Source organism: Gobio gobio, assembly GCF_949357685.1.
Source record: "Gobio gobio genome assembly, chromosome: 14".
Classification (NCBI taxonomy): domain Eukaryota; kingdom Metazoa; phylum Chordata; class Actinopteri; order Cypriniformes; family Gobionidae; genus Gobio; species Gobio gobio.
This window is the reverse complement of record NC_137107.1, coordinates 46905133-46924941: the sequence shown is the minus strand read 5'-3', so window position 1 is coordinate 46924941 and position 19809 is coordinate 46905133. Positions and strand designations below refer to the sequence as shown.

The window sequence follows — 19809 nt, the reverse complement described above, 5'->3', positions numbered from 1 at the left end:
ATCCATCAGTTTTATATAGCGCTTTTCTAGACTGCCAAAAAGACTTTACATTGCTGATGCACTATTCATATTTATTTGTGTGTGTTTGTATATATATATATATATATATATATATATATATATATATATCAGATCTGAGCTCCCTCCAAGGCTCAAATGCGAAGCCAATGTTCACTCTAGTCCTTGCTCGGCACCGGTCGCTCTCAATCTTCGATCTTTTTTGGCCACTTGTCAGGGGTTTAACTTTTTTAGTCTTCTGTGGAGTTACTGTTGGTGTCCGAGTTGTCCTGGGTCTCTTCTGTGTATTCGCTAAATCCATTGCACTGCTTGCGAGTGTAAGCTACTTGCTGACTAGCGGTGGTGGCAGAGTGATCTGAAACGTTTAACATGAACGCGCTTGACGTCACATCCGCAGACAGCGCGGGAAATATCCGTTTGAGTCATAAATGGTAAAATAAAAAGGCTATTGTTACGTTTATTTTGGGGAAAAAGTTGCATATAGCCCCTTTAAGATTCCCACCCCTAACAGGTGCATTACAACAAGGACTAACAGATTTAAGAACAGTTTTTTTTTTCTCCAAAAGCCATAATCACTTTGAACACTGACTTCACAGTCTAACTCCCCAACCCTCGGACTTACTGTGCAATATTTAAATATTTAATATTTTTGATAATAGTGATAATAATTACCTCTCCTTTTGCACTACTATTTAATTCTATGTTGTTTATTCTATATTTATTGCTGGTACTGGAAAGGAGTTGCTTTTAAACTCATTGCACATGTGTATAGTGACAATAAATGGCATTTCATAATGTACACAAACATTTTTACAGTTAAAAACAAAACATAAAAACTCCTTATGGAAAATTGGGTGTTTGAACACATAGAAAAGTGTCTGTTTATATGAATTGGACTAAAAGGGCAATACATAAAGAAATGGAAAGGGAATTTACCATGTGATATGCATTTTAGACACTACAATGATTCATATTTTAAATGAATATACGGTCACACCGAGGTTTTCTGGGTGGTAAAATAAGAAATCTTAATCAAGTTTAATAATGAATGAATGTTGCCTTAAAAGCTGTAAAACCAATGTGAATCAACACCATACATTTGTTTTGGACAAAAATGTTTTGCTTAAAATTATAATTTTTTTTAATATGGAAAACTTTATTTTTTCTTTTACCCTTGTCACTCTTCATTGACTCATCAGCATCTTCACATGTGACTAACTTTAGCCCACGTGCAAATGTTATATCATAATGTTATGCCTGATCGGTGTATAGTTTTTTAAATTGACTGATTATTTTTACTTGAGAATATTCTACATACATTTCAGCAGATAACACTTTGTTTTCCAACAACTTTTTTTTGTACTCATTTTAACTTGATTGAGGGCTTTAACACTGTATTCAATATTGCTAATAAACTTTATAGTAATACAGCATTTTTTCCAGCACTCCAGTCCAGTCAGTGGCGGTAATGCACCAATAAGTTAGGTTACCTACTGCCAAAAAAGTAAATAGCAACAATAAACTACAGAAAATAACTAAACTGAGGGATTACTATACACCCAACTAAGTCTGTGTTTAATGAGAGTTGGGAACATACCCAAGGGAACATTAATAGCATAGGATAGACAGGAAATAGAATGGCCCAAAAATGGGTATAGATCAGCTGAAATACACTCAAAGTGTGCCATTACCTGAAATGCCTTCATGGTTGTTTTCTATGCCTTGTATAGATACACGAGTACAAGAACTAACTAAAGGAAATAACGACACGGCAGTTGAACATTTAGTGAATCAATATATAAAACAAAAATACAGTAACATTTTAGATATTTTTATGGATGGATCAGACCCAGAATCTGGAAAAGTAGGAACAGCAGTTGATGGTCCAGAATACCAGTTCTTTCAGATCATTTAATGGTGTTTATATCTGAGCTTGTGCCAATATATTTGGCTTTACAGGGGGTGGAAGAAACGAGGCTAGACAAGGTAATCACATGCTCATATATGGTCATTCTTACTGTAGACAGGATTTAATATATGATATACAGCAACTAGTGTATGTAATGCATAGTCAAGGAATTAAGGTTAACTTTCTTTGGACTCCATGTAGGAAAAAAAGGAAATGAGATAGTGGATAAACTAAAAAAAAAGCTCATTAAAATGCAATATGTAGAAATCACAATTCTCACGAGAAAATCTGAAGCCAGGGCAATTATTAGAAACGCTATAATAGTATATGGCAGGAAATGTGGGATAGGAGAAAAAAGGGAACACATTTATACAGTATTCAAGAAAATGGGAAGAGGATTCACAACAATATTAACAAGATTACGTGTAGGTCATACTGGACCTAATGGGAACCTATATAAAATACAAAAACATCATAATGGGTTATGCAGTCATTGTAATGTAGAAGACAGTTGAACATGTCATATTATATTGTACACTATATGAAAATGAAAGACGAATTGCAGGAAAAGGGTATCAAAGACATATCATTAAAAAAAATCTGTTGGCAAGAATCCAAAGTGAAAGATTAGGTGCTGCAATACACAAAAGCAACAATATTACATTTGAGAATATAATTATTAAGTATTTACTTTTCTACTTTAGTAAGAGTAGTCCTTCGCTGTTCCACACCCTAGTTCAGTAGGTGGCGCTAATGCACCTAAAGCTGGTTTGCCAATAAACACGAAGAAGAACTGGGGGAACCACTGGATATATATAGGGCCGTAATACGATCATGTATTGACTCTGGGTGTATAGTATATGGAGCAGCAGCTAAGAGTGTCCTGGAAAAACTAGATAGAATACAGTTTAGAGCTCTTAGACTTAGTATTGGTGCTATTAAAAACAACTCCTACTAATGCATTACTTGTAGAAACTGAAGAACTACCATTATATTTGAGACGATTAAAGCCGTCGCTGACATATTGGGTTAAGCTAAAAGGATCTGGGAAAGAACAACCTGCTTTAGAGGTCTTCGGTGATTGCTGGGAGTATTTGAAACAACATAAAGGTAAAGGATTCGGTTGGAATATTACTACAGTAGCGGAAGAATACGGTTTAAATAGACTCGAGTATGCTCCAAATATAGTATGGGGTAATGTTCCTCCATGGGTATTCCCAGTTCCCAATGTAGACTTGAAACTTTTAGAGCTAAAGAAAGAATGGACTGAAAGGAATGCTGATAATATTGGATATTTGGTTCATGAATATGTTAAGCTACCATTATATACCAATATTTACTGATGGATCTAAAGATTTAAGGAATGATCATGTAGGAGTAGGAGTGTACATACCAGAGTTTGATGTAACCATATGTAAAAGAATTAATTATAAATTATCTGTATTTACAGCTGAAGTAGTAGCCATAATTTTAGGGTTGCAATGGGTAGAAGAAGTAAGACCTCAAAGAATAATCATCTGTTCTGACTCTGTTGCAGCACTTTATAGTTTGAATTCAACTGAAACAATAAGAGATGATTTATTTAAAGAAATATCCATGATAATGCTAAGAATCGAGAGAATGGGAATTGATATACAATTTTGTTGGGTTCCAGCTCATATTGGGGTGGTGGGTAATGAGAAGGCAGATTTGACTGCAAAGAATGCACTAAAATTAAAGGATGAAGAAATAATGAAAGTTCCCTTTGGGAAAGGTGACGCTAAATCATTGATTAAAACAGCAGTGAGAGAATCATGGCAATAACGTAGATAATAAAGGCAGACACTATTATAATATTCAGAAATCGATTCATGTAAAGGCTTTTCAAGGGAAACATAGAAGAGAAGAAGTGATTACATCAAGATTAAGACTTGGTCTTACTGGTTTAAAATCAACCCTGTTTTAAATGGGGAAAAGCAGTTCAGATAAATGTGATGCATGTAATGTTCCAGAAAATATGGAGCATGTCATAATGAGGTGTAAAAATATAATTTAGAAAGGAGTATCTTGCAAGATACTATATATGAGTTGGAACAAGAATGGAGTTTGAAGGGGATCCTTACTTTTCTTAAAGATACAGGGTTAGAACGTTAGAACACAGAATATACTGCTGTTAATCAAAAGTACATGTATTATGAATCATAACTTGAATTTTTACCTTATTAATCCGATTGCAGAGTTTGAAAACTAAATAGTTATTTCTTCATGTCCGATTTGAAATGAACCGTTGTAGATTACGCACGTAAAACTCAAACTCGGACTGACTGGTTGTTCACGTGACGATTTGTGAAGTTTATGAATTATTTTTGAGCAATTTTTTTTTGTAATGAATGAATGAAACCTGATTCACACGAGGTGTAACACAATATGAGCAACTGAAGAACACATTATTTCAGACGTACCATATAACAAAGACATTTTTGGTAACTTTATTTTAGGGTTCAACTCTGTTAGGATATTGGCTGTTTAAAGCACAATGCCTTATTCTGCATGACCATGTCCCTTAATCCTACCCAATACCTAAACATAAACTCTACAAAAACTACCTTACTAACTATTAATAAGCAGTAAATTAGGTTGAGGCAAAAGTCGTAGTTAATAGTGTTTAACATAATAAAGTGTTACCGACATGCTCAAGAGTGTTTTTTTTATTTAGCATAAAACTCCCAAATTATTTATCATGACCACTTTAATCATGTCTATACTATGTTATGATTGTACTGTACAATTAAATACAATCGTTGCTTAAGTCAGCAGCCTGAACATTTACCTCAGTCGTAACTTACATTAGCTGAGAATCTCACCTGAAAATCTGAAAACATCAGCAATCTTCATCCACGCCGCTGATTTCTGTATTTTGTCCCTCAGAATCAGTGGTTTGTCGCATATAATTGAAGGTATTTCCCAATTTCATTGAGTTTTCCGTCGTCTTTATGTTACTATAATTGCAAAGATATTTTGCAGCACACGGTGAAGTCAGTACATTACGACTTGAGACAGTTATAATTTAAATTTAATATAAAACTAGTGATGGGAATAAAATATTTGTTTGTGCATTATTGCTAACAATGCTTGTAGAGATGAATCACTAACATAGATCATTGAAGATAATGGGAATTGAAAGCTTATGAATCTTTATTGTGCAAGTGAGATAAATAAATGCTCACATTTAGTCTAGAACTACAATAACCATCATTGTTAGATAGGTTTAAGGACTGTATTGACTGGTTCTGGCTTAATTGGGATCATCACAGGGCATCGGTAAGAATGCACAAAGTCCAAAAGTCCAATCACTGTTGTTTAATAAGGTTCAAGCCAGCTGACATTCTCAATACGATGCATTGACAGTTGTATGTGACTTTGAATGTGTGTATGTGTGTGGTTTCTACAATAGAACAGAAATATAAATAATCAGTTTACAGTAATAAATGATAAACATTTAAATCAAATTAATAAACCTGACATGTGACTATATGAAATGTAATCAATAGACTATTAATATACACGTGACGATCATCTTATCACTACTCAAAACAATATAATCTTCACAATCCACATAAATATGGCTTACTGGCATTTGTACAGTGTAAACACTAAAGTAAACATGGGAAATGAGTTATTGTCATTTTAATTATACCACGTGTGTCGGACCACACGTGCAAAGATAGTGAACACTGTCATATCGCTAGCATTAGCTTCACAGAAATATGTATATTGAACATCAGAACGTTTCCACACATAATACACCAATATCAAGATAAACTCAACACAAATATCAATAAATACCAAGGTTAACGACTGTATTAGGTGAAAATTAACTTACTTTTAAAGTTACGCACACTCATCTATGGCTTGAATACACGCGAGCCCTCCACAGCTTTCAAGCGGAACATAATGTGCGTCAAACTCTGGGGGGCGGGACTAAGCTACGACTGTCAATAATTCCCAACTCACCAATCACGATCAACTTACTGAGCCTTTTCGACAGCTGCCCCAATTTACGTAGTAAATTCTACTTTAGAAAAGGCTTATCAGTCCTTGTCATCATCAGGTAGAGGTGAGGTATATAAGACCCCCTCTCGCAAGGTTAGTCAGGTTAATCGACTGAAGCGACTCCTGAGCAAGTAAGCAAGCACGGCAAGCAAAACGCAATACTCGTTCCCTCATCTTAGGGAACCGAGGTTACGTTAGTAACCGAAGCGTTCCCTTATGAGAGTACTCTCGTATTGCGTTTTGCTAAAAACGCTTATGGGGGACCAATGCAAAACGCCGTGCTTGCTTAACGGCTCTAAAGCCGACGACACCAAACCCAGGCCAACCTAGGTGGGCCCGTAATATGATATCAATAAGTTCCAAATGAGCCAGACCTGAGTCGGGCCCTAAATGAGAATGAACACGAAATACGTGTAATAATATAAAGTATAGACCAGACATAGTCGGGCCAGGAATAATGAGTGGCCAGATAATTTGAGCCGTATATAAGGAATGTGCTTATGACTTATACAATATTTAACCCAGACCGGACTTTTCGAGCCTTAAGGGGTTAAATCTGTTTACACAGCAAGAAGCCCAGCTTGTAAGGCCAGAACATCTAAATTATAGAATCTGATAAAAGTGGACGGGGAGGCCCAGCTTGCCGCCGCACAGATATCATTCAGAGAAATGCCAGTAGACCAGTGGTTCCCAACCACGTTCCTGGAGGACCCCCAACAGTGCACATTTTGGATGTGTCCTTTGTCTGACACACCCACATCAGGTCTTGGAGTAGCTACTAATGAGCTGATAACCTGAATCAGGTGTGTTTGATTGAGGAGACATGCAAAATGTGCACTGGGAACCACTGCAGTAGACCAAGCCCACGAAGAGGCCATGCCTCTAGTAGAATGGGCTTTAATGCCTAAAGGGCAGCTGAGATCCTTAGACTCATAGGCCAGTGAGATAGCATCCACTATCCAACGTGACAAGGTCTGCTTTGTAACCGCGCACCCTCGGGTGCGGCCACCAAAGCATACAAAGAGCTGTTCAGTTGCCTAAGCAGCGGAACGCTCTATGTATATCCTCAGCGCTCTGACAGGACAGAGCAAATTAGCATCTTCTTCATCTAACGGTGATGAAAGTGCTGAGAGTGAAATGACCTGTGCTCTGAACGGAGTTGAAAGCACTTTAGGTACATATCCATGTCTTGGTTTGAGGACGACTCTGGAGTCGTTTGGCCCAAATTCCAGACACGAGGCGCTCACAGAGAGCGCGTGCAGATCACCCACTCGCTTAACTGACGCGATCGCCAACAGAAAAGCTGTCTTTAGTGACAGGAGCTTTAAGCTCACCGAATGCAGAGGCTCGAATGCAGAGCTCTTCATGGCATCCAGGACCGTGGACAGGTCCCATATAGGGACTGAAGGGGGGCGAGGTGGGTGAAGCCTTCTAGCCCCTTTAAGGAAGCGAACAATGAGATTGTTCTTTCCCAGTGACAGTCCGTTCACTTGAATGTGATGCGCTGCTATAGCGGCCACATAAACTTTGAGCGTGGAGGGGGAACGACCCGCGTCCAGAAGCTCTTGTAAAAATGTAAGCACTTCTGACACTTCACAATCATGTGGGGTCAGACTTCGCGCTTTACACCAGTCCGAAAAGACTGACCATTTGCCTGAATAGAGCCGCCTGGTCGCGGGGGCTCTAGCTTCAGTAATAGTATTCAATACATTTTCAGAGAGGTTCTCATGTACCCGTTGATGGGCCAGACATGAAGCGCCCATAGATCGGGACGGGGATGCCAGATCTGCCGTTCCGCCTGCATGAGGAGGTCTCTCCTCAGCGGGATCGGCCACGGAGCTGCATCTGACATCCGACTCAGCAGTGAGAACCATGGTTGATTTCTCCAAAGCGGGGCTATTAAAAGCACAGCGCATTCGCTCTCCCTGATCCTCTCTATGACCTGAGGTAACATTGAGATTGGGGGAAAAGCATAAAGAGGAAGGTTGGGCCATTCATGGGCCAACGCATCCTTGTGCTTGGAGAAATATATTCGGCATTGAGCATTGTCTTGTGAGGCGAAAAGATCCACTTTTGCCTCTCCAAACCTGCCCCAAATTGTCTGAATTGTATGTGGGTGAAGAGACCACTCTGCAGGGGACACTTTGCCCCTGGACAGCATGTCCGGACCCAAATTCAGAATGCCTGGCACGTGAGTCGCTCTCAGCGAGCTCAGATTGTGCTCTGCCCATATTAGGACTTCTTCCGCCATTGTGTGCAGATCGATAGATTTCGGACCGCCTTGGCGATTTATATAGGCTACCACCGACCTGCTGTCCGTTCGGACCAGGACATGGTGGTGCTTTATGTACGGAAGGAAAGCTCTTAGCGCTAGCGTGACCGCTTTCATCTCTAGACAGTTTATGTGAAGGCTCTTCTCCGAGTCTGAACAGAGACCGGAGATTGGCCTGCCCTCGTGAAGGGCTCCCCAACCTAGGTTGGATGCATCTGTCGAGATAACTTTCCGCTTCGTAACAGTGCCCAAACTTACGCCCGTCTTGTACCAGACAGGATTTTTCCAAGGAGCCAGAGCCAACACACAGCTGTGGTCTACCTTGATTTGCAAACTGTAGCGAGTAACCTTGTTCTATTATGTTCAACACCCATCTCGAAATGCCGGGAATGGCCTGCCAGGCCTCGGCCTTCAAAGCCAGGGGCTGAATTAATCTGTGGGGCGAGTCCCTGAGTAACAGGGACTTGGTGGCCCGATAATTTTGTGCCAAGTTGGCGCTTATGAGGGAAAAGTTTCCCGACGCCTGAGTGCAGGGGGCCGGGGGGCATAGAATATTGGTGCTTGTGTACAGGCGAGCGCATTTGAGTACGGGCTCGTTGACTGTGAGAATAATGTTTCCAGCCACTTGAGTGTAGGGGTACATGCTTTAATGCTGGCACACTGCCTACCGAGAAAAAGCTCTTTTTGTGACTCATATGGAAAATCAAGAAAAAGAGCCTCAAAGAAAGCTGACTCAGTTGCAGATCGAACAGTTAATAAACAGTCATAAGAAAAAGACTCAAGCTACACTAAAAAGAGAAGAGTCAGAACAGATGGCAGTGACAGCTCCCCCCACCTACAGCAATTCCTCCAAATGCACACCGGGTACCTGCACCCACGGTCAATGTATATGCTCAGCAACAAGGGCCAGCAGGATGGAAAAGAAATCCACCGCAAGGAGGACAGAGAGGAAAAGACAAGCCCAATAATCATCCTCTGTGCTGGGGTTGTGGACAACCTGGACATAACAAAACAAGCTGCCCAAACAATCCATGGCAACAGTCACTCAGGGGTGGAAGCTACGGGGGAGTTGGCAACGGCTCTATCGAGGTCCATGTCAGGGCCCTGTAAACCCTTGGGGAGGTCCCAATCAGGGATATTAGGGGTGCCCAGAGAATCCTATTGTGGAAAATCAGCTTCCAATTTTAAAAACTAATGCTGATCAAGATCCAAAGTTAAAAGTAAAATAGAAGGTAAAAACAAATTCAAATTATGCCTCACCTCCCCTTGTCTGGAAAATTTGCAAAGACAATAGGATTCTCTGGACAAATGCAGTTAATTCCTATGACCGCTCCAGTTTGCTTACAGACTAAAAATAAAAGTGTGACCTTACCAGTTCTTGTATCAAATCAAACTCCTGTAAACTTGTTAGGAAGAGATGCATTATGTAAATTAGGACTTCAAATTTGGTGTTCTCCAGAAGGAGTGTAGATAGACTTACAAGGAATAGGAACTCAAATGAAGATTTCTGAGCCAAAAGCAAATGTATACTGGATAGGACAAATAATAAATGATGCAAGACAAATCATTAATAAATGGGGAAAGTTTATTGAAGCGCAGATTTCTGGAGCTCAGTTACCAAAGTCAGGATTTCACAGTGCTATGATACATGAAGATGAGAGAGATGAGAAAATAGAAAAGAAATGGCAAAAAGAAACAGACAGTCAAAAAATGGAAATTATCTCAAAATACATCATAATAGGTAAACAGGAAGCAGCAATGAAAATAACTGAAAATTTATTTACAAAAAGTTGGTTCAATGTACCAAATTCTGTTCCACATGTATCTTTATATACAGGAAAGAATTGGGAAGCCAAAGATTTAGGGCCAATGATGAAAAAAGCTGAACAATGCCAGTGGAATTCAACAATAAATCCATTAATTTTTCACTCTGTTGACAAGAATTTTCTAAAAGTCTTGTGTGCAACAAAATGAATGGGGATTCCTCAAGAAATAGTTATAAATCAAAAAGTACAAAAACAAATGATGACTTTTCTAAGAATGACTGGTTTCAATGCTGATTGGATAGAAGACTATGCAATAAAAACAGCTCCATTAAGAGAAATTATGAAAGAGGCAGGATTGCAAAACTTAGGAAATTCATTCAAATGGAATACAGATGCTTTAGTAGCTTTTGAATCTATTAACAAGGAATTACAGAAAGAACCTGTGATTGGAAATCCTGACTGCACTAAAACATTTGATTTATATGTGGCAGCTGTGCTGATGCAAGAGACTTGAAGTGGCAGGAAAAAACAGCCGATAGCTTATTATAGCACCAGGCTAAACAAAGTAACACAAGGCTACCCACCATGCTACCAGCATCCAAATTCCTTTGGATTACGAAGGAGAACCACATGATTGTGTGGCCAATTCACTGGCATTCACAAGATTACGACCAGATCTTGAATCAACACCTAACTCTGAAGCAGTAGTCATTTACTTTGTAGATGGATCTAGTTTTAAAGAGCACTTGGGAAATCATACAGGATATTCAGTAGTTAGAAAAGACATGGAAGAATTTGTGCCTGTAGTATCCCAACATTGTGCACAACCATGCTCTGCTCAATTAGCAGAATTAAAAGCGCTCACAGCTGCATGTCAACTTGCAAAGGGACAAGTTGCAAACATTTTTACAGATTCAGCATATGCTTATGGTGTGTGTCATTTATTTGGAGCGGTATGGGAACAGAGAGGCTTCAAAAAGTCTGATGGATCTCCCATCCAGCATTCTGAGCAAATATGTCAATTAATAACAGCTATGATGCTACCAAAAAGGCTAGCAGTCATCAAATGTCAAGCTCACAAAAAAGGAAATGACTTTGTAATTAAAGGTAACTAAAGTATCTGGGTTGAAGAAGATGACTATGATATAAAAATAACTTTTTATAGTATAATGCATGGTTTGATGTTTGACTATTCTACATAACAGTGACAACCACAGGCAAGGCTGAACAAATTGCACGCTCACGCTTATAACAATGTATTGATGATAAGACATAGGAATTAGGGAAATTAGAATCTTTTACTCCATTCCAGAAAAAGAGAACAAAGCAAAATCTGGAAGGAGATGTGTGGTTCTAATATTCCTCCGGAGTGTGGTTGCATAATCTAGTCATTGGTAGTGAAACTGAGTGACTTGTTTTAAGTCATTAAGTAGCATCACTGAAAAAACTGGATTCTGAAACTACACATCTGGGAAAAGGTTAGTGAGGGTGGGGCTTAGACAAGCCCCAGAGGGGGGAATGTAGAAGATTTTATTATTTAATAAAAAATTAGCAGTTTAAGGCTAATGCAAAGACACTATTATGTTCAAATGTGTGCTGACGTTTCAAGTGTGTGTGTGCTGATTCTGTGAACGTGCTTCAAAATTACAAACAGAAGATTTTTGTCCTACAGAAAAAGAACTTGGAATGTGGTAATATGTGAGCCAGGAGTTTGAAGGTTAGAGCTACCATAATAGGAAGACAACTATGGTATATATAGGTCAGAAAATCCAAGGGACGGGAGTGACAGTTGCAACCGCCACTCAGGCTTTGTTGCGTTGGTTGGTGTGAATAAAGCCTCTTCTGAAAACAATGATCCTAAGAGAAGTAAGTTTTATAGGAAGAGAATTCTTCAACACCTTCAAATGTTTATATGAATTATTTAATTATAATGATCACCACCAGAAATAATAAACTCATTGAATTTAATATTTTTTATCAAATAGTAAAATAAAATGGTAAAATAGACAACACATTTTGCTGTGGTACTGAAATTGGTACAGAGAACCGTAAAATTGTAATGGTATTGCTACCAACTAGTGGTGTCAACAATAATTGATTCGGCAATGCATCGCAATGTGGGGCATGCACGATTCAGCATCGATGCGGCTAAGTGCCATTTTGTCATCGTTTATTTTCTGGCCTTGAGTTGGACAATAAAGTTGTGAAGTTTCAATTACTTCCGGGGTCATAACAACAACAACAATCAAGATGGCTGAGGCGGAGGGAGATTACTGATTAATTAAAACACTTATGTACACTTCTGGAAAAAGTTGGCTGTTATTATTGCTCTATTTAATTTCAAATGGTTCTAAAGCAGAGAAGAGAAACATTTCTCATTCAAAGCACTGAAAGCAGTGATTTATGTTTACTTTTTCAGGTTTGAAAATGCCATATCCAATACCCTGTACCATTCAATTACATTTTATTTAATGACATTTATGTCAAAGATACAGGAGAGTGATAATACACAAATAGCAGCCAATAAAATCTGTATATCTGACTGCTTGTATTGCCTCATGACTGTTCAAAAATTTGCCTTGTTGTGTGCAGTAGAATTTTGATGCATCGTAGAATCGAATTGAATTGAATCGTTACCTGGTGAATCATAATCGAATCGAATTGTGAGGGCAGTCCCAATGCACACCCCTACTACCAACTACTGGAATTTTGACATCCCTAGTTTCATGACACATTAAATGCTGGGAATATTCCTGTCTTCCCACAGGAGAAGAAGCAGCAAGCAGGAGGAATTACTCCAGGAGAAACTACTGACGTACTATTGTAAAGATGGAGTTTGAGGAAGAACCCTGCAGAATAAAAGATGAAGAGACAGAGGAACACACAGGTCAGTGTATAATACATCTAAAACTTAATACTAAACTCAGCAAAAAAGAAACATCCTCTCGTTTTCAACTGCTTTTTACCAGCAAAAAAACCTTAGAAATCATTTACATTTATTCCAAGTCTTATTGCAAAATATTTCATTTAGAGTACTGCTGGGCGGTATGATCAAAAATGTATATCATGGTATTTTTCTAAATTATATCGGTTTCGTGGTATATGATGGTATTTTTTTCCCCCACGCATGACCGGGTTGTTAACCACATTTTCTACTGATTGAGAGAAGAAATACTGCATGATGAGTGAATATTGTAGAAAAATTCCACTCTAGAGTTAATACAGGTTTGCAAAGCTCCACAAAAGACCACGGAGAGAAATAAAAACAGAGTTGAGGGCACCTTAAGCATTTTACAAATCTAACCCTATATAACAACAAACTGCCAAAGCGAGGGAGAAATGCAGAAAGAATACTTTTTTGCCCATTCTTCTTTGAATTGTCAGTCTATTTATTAACTTACATCATTGTCTTCGGTGTAGCAGAATAATCTATCGTATCATCGCAGTCGTGATCAGGCATATGCTTATATATCTGTGTCCTTTGCTTACATTTCATTTGAAGAAGTTCATGTTTAGAGCACTAGAGAATAGGGTACCAAAATTCCAGTAGTCGGTACCAATACCATAAAAATTGTACGGTTCTTGGTACCAAAGCAAAATATATATATTTTTTAATTAAATTGAATGAGTTTATTATTTATGATGATCATTATAAGTAAATAATACAACTTTTAAAGGCTGTATGCTGTTTAAACATTAACATTGTTTATAAAAAAGATCAAGTGAAAAATAAGCAACCATCTAGGCATGATTACTATTAGTAGTAGCCTATTATTATTACAGAGACGTAACTAAATCTACCGTACAACACTGGCCTAATATATTTCTAACAATTTCTTCAAGTTTAACCAAACTTTTATTTTGACGGGTTGCAGTGAAGATCTGTGAGTGTCTGTGTTCATGATATGACAGTGTTACGATCCTCCTTCCTAGTCTAGGGGCAGGAAAGGAGGGTAACAAAAAGTTGTGGGGAGAGATTGAGAGAACTGCCGTGTCTGGGTCCCAGGGCAGCTATGTTTCCATCCACCTATTTTTATGCACATTTTGGGATATCGCATCAAAAAATGCTGAATGGAAACGGCAAGATGCGTATAAATTCTAAAAATGTGCATAAAAAAAAACCGTATGCGCTCGTTTGAGTTGGATACATTTTCTATCCGATATGAATGAATTCCTTGATACGCATTAAAAAAAAATCATGTAACTTTTGCGATGTAACAGCATAACTGTACTAGCCAGTGGGAAAATCTTGTTTGCAAATCATCTGAAATGCCGTTTTGGTCATTCAGACGTCTGTTCTCTGTATATATATTAGGGATGCACCAATGTATCGGCCGCCGATATTTATCAGCTGATTCTTGATCAATTTACAACCATCATATCAGCTATATCATGAGAAAGGCCGCTGTAACAAACCGATGGTTTATTAATGAACTGCGTGAAGGCACTGAGCTGTGTGTCTGCATAATCCAAGAATATATGTAATATGCCTGCTGCGCTGCTGTCTGTGTTTTAATGTTTATCTAACAACAAAAGACCAACAAACAAAAAAATTAAAAAATATATTATTATATGTATATGTATTATTATTTATGTACACACAACGGCTGTCCGAGTTCACTCACTCATTTTCATGTTTCTAGTACGCCTAATAAGACCTTGATTAGCTGGTACAGCTGTGTTTAATTGGGGTTGGAGCTAAACTTTGCAGGACAGTGGCCCTCCAGGATCAGGATTGGACACCCCTGGCCTACAGGTATCATAATCATATCATAATATTTTTTTTTGTTTGTTCATAAGAGGTTTTGCAAGCCTGTATAACCCAGCACTGAATAAAAACTGGTGGTTTGAGCAGCGAGTGGAGTCTGACTAACTTTAAACACATTGGCCATTGCGTACAAGAGATCAACAACTATGTCACGGCTGCAGAAACACGTAAATGGACACATTTGACGTTCTACAGACACCAATATGCACTGGAGCATTTGCCAATATATTATTACAGTATCAACTGAGGGTGCTCTTGCTTGCATTTGAGGGTGCTTAGACAATTCAGCAGAACAGTGTCTGCAAACGGCCATTTCTGCGTCTTTCTCGGACACTTTAAAGCCTTCTTTAAGCCTTGTTTATACTCGTGCCATCGATACGGTCCAATTCGATATCGCGATGCACTGCATCCTCATACAATTTTGTCAGTTAGTTATATGAACTGAACCTTTAATTTTACCTGCTCAAAGAAAATATGCTTCTTGAACAAAACTCAAGTCCGGGCACAGAACACAACATGAGCATTTAGAACAAATACACAAAACACTAAAAGCCACTTCAGGAGGTGGTCTGCGCTCAATACAGTCAAAACTAAAGTCTAAATGCATCTGGTTGTTGAAACCACATATGTAAATTTTACTCCTCGCAACAATGCAAAAAAAAAATTAGCGTGTGAGCGTGTTATGGGCTATATGACATAGTCAGATATAACAGTGCTACTCAAGCACGCATTGACGGCAAGTGTGCTAAAAAAGCATGATTTATATGAAATGGTAACACTTTACAATAATATTCCATTTGTAACATTAACTAAGGTTAATAAATGCTGGAGAAGTTTTGCTCATTGTTAGTTTGTTAATTTAAACATTTACTAATACATTTTAAATTGAGTTTGAGAGGTACGCATTATTAAAGACAAATAAACCATCAGTAATTTAAAAATAAAACATTTGCAATCACGTTCAATAATTGTTGATGGTTCATTGAACAATCATGAAAAATATTGTTTAAAAACTGTCCAATAAAGATCTGTAAAGCTTATTTGGATTTTACAAAAAGATCTTTATAATACACTATCCTGAAAAGGGGATGTTTCTTTTTTGCTGAGTCTCAGTAGTAAACTGGATTTGTGCTAAATTGAAATTTAACCATATTTTATACTTTTTGTTTCTCATTTGTCCTGAATTACGGGAATTTAATGTTGATTTTAGACCCGATGGAAGTGAATGAAGACAAACAGCAAAAACCTCATCATTTCACAAATGAAGATGCAGTCGTTTCAAAGACTGAAAAGAGTTTCACACAAAAACAAGCTGGAAAAACTGCAGTCAAAGGATCTTTGACCTGCTGTCAGTGTGGAAAGAGTTTCACGACGAAAGGAAACCTTACTGTGCACGTGAGGATTCACACTGGAGAGAAACCGTTCACATGCTCTCAGTGTGGAAAGAGTTTCACATTTAAATCACACCTAAACAGACACATGCGGATTCACACTGGAGAGAAACCGTTCACATGCTCTCAGTGTGGAAAGAGTTTCACATCCAAAGTACAACTTAAAAGTCACATGAGGATTCACACTGGAGAAAAACCGTTCACATGCTCTCAGTGTGGAAAGAGTTTCAGTCACAAAAGCTCTCTCGATGAGCATCTGCGCTGTCACTCTGGAGTGAAATCATTCAGCTGTGATCAGTGTGAGAAAACATTTGTTGCGGCATCAAACTTAAGAAGACACCTCAAAGTTCATACTGGTGTGAAGCCTCACTTTTGTTCTTTTTGTGGAAAGAGTTTTTTAACCCAGCAGACTTTAAAAGAGCATGAGAGTATTCATACTGGTGTGAAACCTTATATGTGCTTTGACTGTGAGAAGACCTTCAGTAGATCCAGTGCCTTAAAAACACACCAGATAATTCACACTGGAGAGAAACCGTACAAGTGCTCTCAGTGTGGAAATAGTTTCCAACAAAAAGGAAACCTAAATACACACATGAGGATTCACACTGGAGAAAAACCGTTCACATGCTCTCAGTGTGGAAAGAGTTTCAGTCACAAAAGCCATCTCGATAATCATCTGCGCCGTCACTCTGGAGTGAAATCATTCAGCTGTGATCAGTGTGAGAAAAGATTTTTTGCGGAACCAGACTTAAGGTCCCACCTTCAAGTTCATACTGATGTGAAGCCTCACGTTTGTTCTTTTTGTGGAAAGAGTTTTTCACGACTGAAATCTTTAAAAGTGCATGAGAGTATTCATACTGGTGTGAAACCTTATATGTGCTTTGACTGTGAGAAGACCTTCATTAAATTCAGCGACTTAAAACAACACCAGAGAATTCACACTGGAGAGAAACCGTACAAGTGCTCACACTGTGGAAAGAGTTTCACTCAGGCAGGACACCTGAAAATACATGAGAGAAATCACACTGGAGAGAAACCGTACAAGTGCTCACACTGTGGAAAGAGTTTCTCTCAGGCAGGACACCTGAAAGATCATGAGAGAGTTCACACTGGAGAAAAAAACGTTCACATGCTCTCAGTGTGAAAGAGTTTCAATCTCAAAAGCTCTCTTGATGAGCATCTGCGCCGTCACTGTGGAGTGAGATCATTCAACTGTGATCAGTGTGAGAAAACATTTGTTGTGGAATCAGACTTAAGACAACATCTTACAATTCATACTGGTGTGAAGCCTCACATTTGTTCTTCTTGTGGAAAGAGTTTTTCACGACTGAGCTCTTTAAAAGCGCATGAGCGTATTCATACTGGTGTGAAACCTTATATGTGCTTTGACTGTGAGAAGACCTTCAGTACATCAAGAGAATTAAAACAACACCACAGAATTCACACTGGAGAGAAACTGTACAAGTGCTCACACTGTGGAAAGAGTTTCACCCAATCATTTAATCTACAGAGACATAAGAAAAGGAATTGCCGAAAGTTTTCTAAATAAGCAAAGTTGATGTTTGGATTGAAAGTGTTCTATGAATATGTACTTCAAAAAAGACGTACAGTAGTTCAATCTGAACTTTGTTGCTGTTGTTATTTTTGTTGTTGTCAGATTATCGTACAGTATGTATTAATCAATGACACATTTTGCCTGTGGTGTGTGAATTAACGTGTGAAATGCCATATTGGGCACTTTTTGGAATTAAATTGGCTTATTCTTACTGTTGACATTTGATGCATGTTTTTCGGAGAGTTAGTTTCTTGATTGCCGTTTCCACCGTTTCCACCTGGGCATTGTAGTCATATTTGCTAATTCTCTTTAATGTATTTACAGTGTTTTGATCTGTTTTCCTGGGTGTAGTGGAACAATTTAATCATGACCATAAGATTAAACATTGTGCATGAAATGTTTATTGATTTGCATATATTATTCATACAGAATCATTGTACGAGGTAAAAGGTCATACACAGCAGATGGGACATTTTCCGCACGTAGCGCATGAAAAACATGTTTGTGAGGAGACATGAAGACTTGGGTTTGACCTCAGAGGTCATAGAAGGAACAATCTTAGGGATCAGAGATAAAAGGAACAGCACACTTGGGGATTTGGGTAAGTGCTTCTGATTCTAGCAATGTGTGGAAATTTACAGGAGGGCTGAGGTGACCTTGTTTGAAACCAACTGTAAGAGCTGCACTTTTGTTATGCCTTGCAGGCAATGCTCTGCAGACATTTAGGATGGCTGTACGACTGTTGACTCTTCTTTTGCAAAAGAATAAACCATTTTTATGAAATGATTCAGAGTTGATAGGAAAATTGCCGCAACACTGGGATTTTTTTGTTGTTTTGTTTTTGTCATCATTTTTGTTTTAAGGAGATAAAATGGGGCTTATCAACCTTGATGGGTATGGCAATAAAATTCTATCACATTATTTTGACAGTTACTAGCCTGACAAACCAGACCCACATCAAGATGTTGGGTCTGGGAACTCACCATTGGCAGGGCTCAATCCGAGGGGCGGGATAAACGGTTGTCTTTCAAATTCTTTCTGCATGCAGTAGGATAGCGTTACAAATAAGGCTGTGCAATATGGACAGAATAATCATATTGCAATGTTTTTAATTTTTTATGAATATTGCGTTTTTATTTGCGATTTTATCAATTGTTTTTGCTTTTTCAAACATGCCAGTACACAAGAAGTGCATAACATAACATTACACAATGAGAGAACATTATTAACAACAGTATTAATAGCTTGATAAACACTACTGTAATAAACTGTCTTTAAAACAGGCAACATAACATAAATTAAGGTTAACTAACTTAAATTCCAGTCATAACAATCAATAAACTTCAAAACCGTTAAACTCATATATGGCTTTAATAATTGTTTAATCAATACGGCATCCTCAATAAACCCGTCTCCGGCGTGATGAATCTGATATTTCAATTATTCCTATTTAATAATTATTTAATCGACACATCATCCTCAATAAACCCGTCTCCGGCGCACTGCCGCCGATCTTTCGAATATTCCGATCTATTATGACCTCTGACCTGTAAAGTTGCCAGAATAATAATCATACGCTGTTTGTTAATTGGCCAGAGGAGAACTGGCACCCAGACTGAGCCTGGTTTCTCCCAAGGTTTATTTTTCTCCATTAGGTCACCTGATGGGGTTTTGGTTTCCTTGCACTGTTGCCTCTGGCTTGGCGTTCTCAGTTGGGGACACTACATTTTTCAACTAAATATCCAAATAAATCTAATTATTAAACTAAATTAACCATATAAACTAAATTACTGATCTAATTACTGATCTAAAGCCCACACTGTCACTGTATGATAATTGAAATGAACTGATGACATCACCGTTTTCTCCGGAACGGCTATACGGCTGAATAAAATTCTGTTGCATTATTTTCCTGTTTAACACTGTGAAGCTGCTTTGAAACAATCGGCATTGTTAAAAGCGCTATATAAATAAAGTTGACTTGACTATTTCACACCATCATAATGAATTGTTCTACATCTGTGAGAGTGTGGGCGGGCTTTTGATAATCGCGCCTCTATTTCCTGCTCTCTACTGCGCAACTCGGCCCCAAGATGTC

The 19809-nt window shown here is 38.3% G+C and overlaps 1 protein-coding gene across 1 annotated transcript; it reads left to right on the top strand.

Moving 5' to 3' along the window:
• Window positions 1-2765: 2765 nt before the first annotated feature.
• LOC307136818 (uncharacterized protein) lies at window positions 2766-18628 on the top strand. The gene is made up of 3 exons (XM_079834117.1): window positions 2766-3037; window positions 12765-12884; window positions 15976-18628. The coding sequence occupies exons 2-3, from the start codon at window positions 12827-12829 to the stop codon at window positions 17298-17300; spliced, it is 1383 nt and encodes a 460-aa protein (XP_079690243.1). The 5' UTR covers window positions 2766-3037; window positions 12765-12826; the 3' UTR covers window positions 17301-18628.
• The last annotated feature ends 1181 nt before the right edge of the window (window positions 18629-19809 follow it).